Here is a 5,000-nt window from a genome sequence, read left to right as displayed (position 1 = left end):
TAGCCACACACAAACACCACCAGAGATTAGTCACCCTCCCCGTCACACCTAGAGGGTCTTTAATCAGTTACCTAGGGAGCAACTACAATCTCTCTTTCTCTCTCTTTACACATACACACACATATGGACACACACACACACACATTCACACACATACACATACAGATACAGACAGACATGCACACACACACAGACACAGACACACACACACACACACACACACACACACACACAAACAAACACACACACACACACACACACACACACACACACACACACACACACACACACACACACACACACACACACACTCACTCACTCACACACATAGGGGTCTCTGTGCTTGACTGTGACTGTGCTTGCATACCACTCATCTACAAATACTCTAACAGCTTCAGAGAGAGCAATGATGGTCATTCATGTCTTTGCTCCTCCAGTGAACCTCTACTAATGCTCCGAGACAGGCAGGCAGACAGGGCCGTGCCAGAGGGGGGTCTGCTGGGGGGACCCCGAGAGATACAGGGGGCCCTACATGGAACATGCTAGAACAATAGAACTTGGACTTGGATATTTGGAGCAAATGTCTGTGCCGAGGTGGTCAGGGATGCATTATTTCTAGCAGATTTGTTTTTTACTGGCTGTTGTAAATGATCAAATTAGGACAACAAATCAATGATAGATAGATAGATAGATAGATAGATAGATAGATAGATAGATAGATAGATAGATTGTAGATAGGGTGGGGGTATTTATGGATGCTTACATGGTGAAGTTGGAGACATAGGCGGCCGCAGGGATCTGGAAATGAAACGTTCCCTCTGCAGCAGAGGAATGCCGGTTGAACATCTTGCAGTACACGGCCGTAAACGCGTACCGGGAGATGATAGTGGTCTTTACCGACAGTTCAGTCATATGCGGCTTAGTCTCCTATCCGTCAAAAAGAAGAAAGAAAACAGTCACTTTGACTTAAAATAAGCACCAATGAACTGCATTAATTGTTAAGTTCCATGTGGGACAAAAGCTCCTGCCATACTACAAACATTACTATTCTTATTGAACTCTATATTCAGTCATTCTTTCTTTCTATCTTCAATGCTGTACTCAGGCCACAGTAAACCAGTTCAGTCTGAGGTTTAAGTAGCCTAACGTATTATAAAAGCACTCTAGCATAGTTTCTTCCAAGTGGGCTAAAATAACCCCACAATTTCAAGACTAGTTATGAAAAAAATAATTAGGTAGATCCAAGTCTTGAGACACTATAGGCTTAATCAAACACATACACCTATGTGTACAGACTTAACTAATTAAATCATTGGAATGCTCTCCGAGTGTATTGTAGCACCATGCAGGCAAAATATTTGTGTCCTGATGCTTATTGGCAGGTTCTGCTCTAGCAGTGAGTTCCAGGGGAGTTCAAGGGAGTTCCATTTTCACAAACAGAGCCTGTGGCTGGCTGCAGGCAACTTTCGACACTGATTTTGTCATCCCTGCACCCTGCCAGGATTACTTTTCTGTGGAGGCACACCCCGGTGCCGAACCAAGAAGGCTTTCAAAGTAAAAGTAGAACGACCGTCTTCTTCTAAGCTGTGGCAACGCCATAAAACGAAGAGAGATAATTGATTTCTTGTGAGCACGGGATATGGGGGCAGGTGCGTGTCCGCTGTAGCCTACCTTTGTCAGCATGGTCTTCACCTGTCGACGTACCCTGCGCGGCGCCTGGAAAAGAAGATGTCATCGCCGCTTTTACAGATAAATAACAAGTCGTCCAAGATCCACACTTTTAGTAAACATATCGATAATTCGTCCACTTCACTGATCTTATTGGTGATACATCTGACTTAAATTCGTCTTGTGTTTAGCATTAGGTTATGACCTTTATTTATATATATTTTTTTTCAAGTTGGACCACTATTTCCTTCTATGTGCATGCATTTTCTAGTCACAACAGTCCATCAAAAGATAAGTAAATAAGTGAAAATAAAAGAAAAGTATACTCACAACATTCAAATCTAAATTCAAATCACTAAAAATAATATCATCCTCGAATTTAAGTTCGTCCTCTTGCGCAAATCCGAATGGGCAGCAGCACAAGATGAGGGTGCTCAATAAAACCAACGTTTCCATATCAGCGGTCTCCGGTGCGGGGCTTCTCAACTTCGTCCCCGATGTTTACACGGCATCTATGGGATTGGGAGCTTCGGGTGTTGGGTCCAGGGACGAAGCGCAAGACGTTTCCAACGGAACGCCCTCCTGCGTCTTGGAGAGGCGAGGCGAGGCAAGCTCCCCAATTGCTTTCTCAGTGCTATTCCAGTTACACACACACACACACACACACACACACACACACACACACACACATACACACACACAGAGAGAGAGAGAGAGGCATTCCACAGGTGATTAAAAACTTTTTGTTTAGTCACCTCCCAAATAACCTGTTTGGTAAACCCAAACCCATTTCGTCTTTTTGGTGGAATGCACAAATAAGTTGCATTACATATCCAAAAAGATGGAGAAGAAAAGGGTTGTTATCGCAACGAGTTCCGTAAACAATGCAAAGTATGTGCAGGTGTTAGAGGAAATAAATTAATATTTTACTGCAAAAAATATTTAAAACCACTTAATTTCCCCACGTGTACAAAATGTGTCCCTCACTTGTGAATTACTTTTTGACAAGGGTCCACTACCATTTATCCGGCAATATTACGTATACTGGCGCCCCCGTGCGGCTATTGTGACAATGACATGATTGTGTGTCTGAAGCTGTAGCCATTTCACAGTAGGCCTACACAGTGGAGATACCTGTTGTTTACATTTGTATCAGTGGTGGAATTTTGGATGTGCGGGATTTGTATATACCTCGCCACGTTTAAGCAGAGGAACCTCTATTATTTGCTTTATTATTTACCTCAGATCATATTCCAATATACCCCTCATTAACTGATTGTGGAGAACCTGAACTTACACAGGCCTACATACCCTGAGGGCTTTGACAAAAACCTTGGACTTATGGATCTTCAGGGTTCTGACAAGAACCTGAACTTATGAACCTTTAGGGTTTTTATGAACCTTCATGGTTCAAGACAAGAACCTGAATTTGTCATCCTTCAGGGTTCTGATAAGAACCTACACTTATGAACCTTTATGTTTTTCACAAGAACCTGAACTTACGGACCTTCACGGTTCTCATAAGAACCTGAATGTATAAACCTCCAGGGGTTAGCAGGCTCATCGCCTGACTGTCAATAGTTAGACTGTAGCTCATTGTGATTGGCTGGCATGACCTTATAGGGAACCATATCCACCTGTATCCAGTGCCAGGTCTCCTCCTAAGTACCGCTACACTCACAAGCCAAAGCGTTGACCTTTGAACTTGTGGTTGAAAAACAGAACTGAGGGTAGCCTTTGATAGAAGGAGAGGAATCATGTTATGTTCGGTGTTTGTTGACAATTCATCCATTAAGGCACATACAGTACAGTAGATGCTGAAAATACTAAATAGAGCTATGTAAACACACCCTTATGAAGAGGGCTGGATTGACACTCTATCTCTGTCACATGGGCTGCATGCACTCACTCACACACACACACGGAGACACACTCACATGTGCATAGTGACACTCAGGTGACACACATACACACACACACACAAACACACAAATCCTCCACAAAGTTGAGCCTGTTGGAAATTGAGATTTAGATGTAATATAATTTTTGTTGCACCTCTAGTAGTGTGAGCACTAACATACACCCACACATGCACACACACACACACACACAGAGAGACAGAGGGAGAGAGAGGGAGAGAGAGAGAGAGAGAGAGAGAATCGATTAGCCCCATGAGCAAAGCAAAGTTTCAAAGGTTCCCTCTTGTGATTTTGGGTCAAACGGAGTATGGCAAATATTGACCCGAGCCAAAAGTCCCAACCGCCCGCTACTGTGCAACAGATCTTTAACCCTAACACACACACACACACACACACACACACACACACACACACACACACACACACACACACATACACACGTCCTGCTAGTCTGGGACTGACCCTCTCAAACTCTCTCTCTCTCTCTCTCTCTATCCCTCTCTCTCTCCCTCTCTCCCCCTCTCTCTGTCCCACTGTCCCTGTACCTTTGGGAACAGAGTTGTTCCTCGTTCCTCGGCCGGTCATAGCACTGCAGACTGTCACCATGAAGCTCCCGATTCTTCTCCTGTTTAGCACACTTCTGCTCCACCAGACATACACCTTCGAGTTTGTGATTGATGGCGAATGGGACAGTGAGCTGGTGAGTGTGTTGTGTGTGTGTGTGTGTGTGTGAGTGTGTGAGAGAGAGAGAGAGAGAGAGAGAGAGAGAGTGTGTGTATGTGTATGCCTTTTCTATTCACCTTGATAAATCTTTATGTGTGTAATGTGTATGTTTATAGATGGAGCATTTTGTGTATGTGTTTGTGTGTGTGTGTGTGTGTGTGTGAGAGAGAGAGAGAGAGAGAGAGAGAGAGCGAGAGTGTGTGTATGTGTATGCCTTTTCTATTCACCTTGATAAATCTTTATGTGTGTAATGTGTATGTTTATAGATGGAGCATTTTGTGTATGTGTTGTGTGTGTGTGTGTGTGTGTGTGTGTGTGTGTGTGTGTGTGTGTGTGTGTGTGTGTGTGTGTGTGTCTGTCTGTCTGTCTGTCTCTGAATGATTAATGTTTTGCTATATGTAGTGTTTTCAAAAGAGATGTCTCTGACCACTGTTTATGTAACAGACAAGTCATGATGCGGGTGATTATCCAAATTCTGCTGACCTACACTTACGACCAAACTTTAGAAGACGGGTGAGTTAGGACCCAGTACCCACCATTTTAGCCTTATTACGTTGTTCTGAACCACATATGATGCTTTGTTCTGTTGATTAAGATATGCACTGTGCAACGTGGGATACTGATGAGTATGTTGTGTGATTGAGTTACTAGTTCTTCCCATCTCTGTAATATCACTGCCCACAGCAACCA

The 5,000-nt window shown here is 43.6% G+C and overlaps 2 protein-coding genes across 3 annotated transcripts in view; one reads left to right on the top strand and one right to left on the bottom strand.

Annotated features, from left to right (window-relative positions):
• itih5 (inter-alpha-trypsin inhibitor heavy chain 5) overlaps positions 1-2,298 on the bottom strand; it is a 22,292-nt gene extending 19,994 nt beyond the window's left edge. For both annotated transcript variants that reach the window (XM_042078701.1, XM_042078702.1), the window contains exons 1-3: positions 1,999-2,298; positions 1,672-1,716; positions 764-927 (exon numbers count right to left, since the gene is read on the bottom strand). In XM_042078701.1, coding sequence (XP_041934635.1) covers positions 764-927; positions 1,672-1,716; positions 1,999-2,124 — 335 coding nt within the window. In that variant the 5' untranslated portion in view covers positions 2,125-2,298. The remainder of the gene's footprint in view (positions 1-763; positions 928-1,671; positions 1,717-1,998) is intronic.
• A 1,787-nt stretch (positions 2,299-4,085) lies between these two features.
• Positions 4,086-5,000, top strand: part of itih2 (inter-alpha-trypsin inhibitor heavy chain 2) — a 16,626-nt gene continuing 15,711 nt past the window's right edge. The window contains exons 1-2 of the mRNA XM_042078706.1: positions 4,086-4,287; positions 4,755-4,823. Of these exons, the coding sequence (XP_041934640.1) occupies positions 4,192-4,287; positions 4,755-4,823 (165 nt within the window). The 5' untranslated portion in view covers positions 4,086-4,191. The remainder of the gene's footprint in view (positions 4,288-4,754; positions 4,824-5,000) is intronic.

The sequence above is a fragment of the Alosa sapidissima genome, chromosome 22 (assembly GCF_018492685.1).
Source record: "Alosa sapidissima isolate fAloSap1 chromosome 22, fAloSap1.pri, whole genome shotgun sequence".
Classification (NCBI taxonomy): domain Eukaryota; kingdom Metazoa; phylum Chordata; class Actinopteri; order Clupeiformes; family Clupeidae; genus Alosa; species Alosa sapidissima.
The sequence above is the reverse complement of the archived record's forward strand: the minus strand, read 5'-3'. Positions and strand labels throughout refer to the sequence as shown.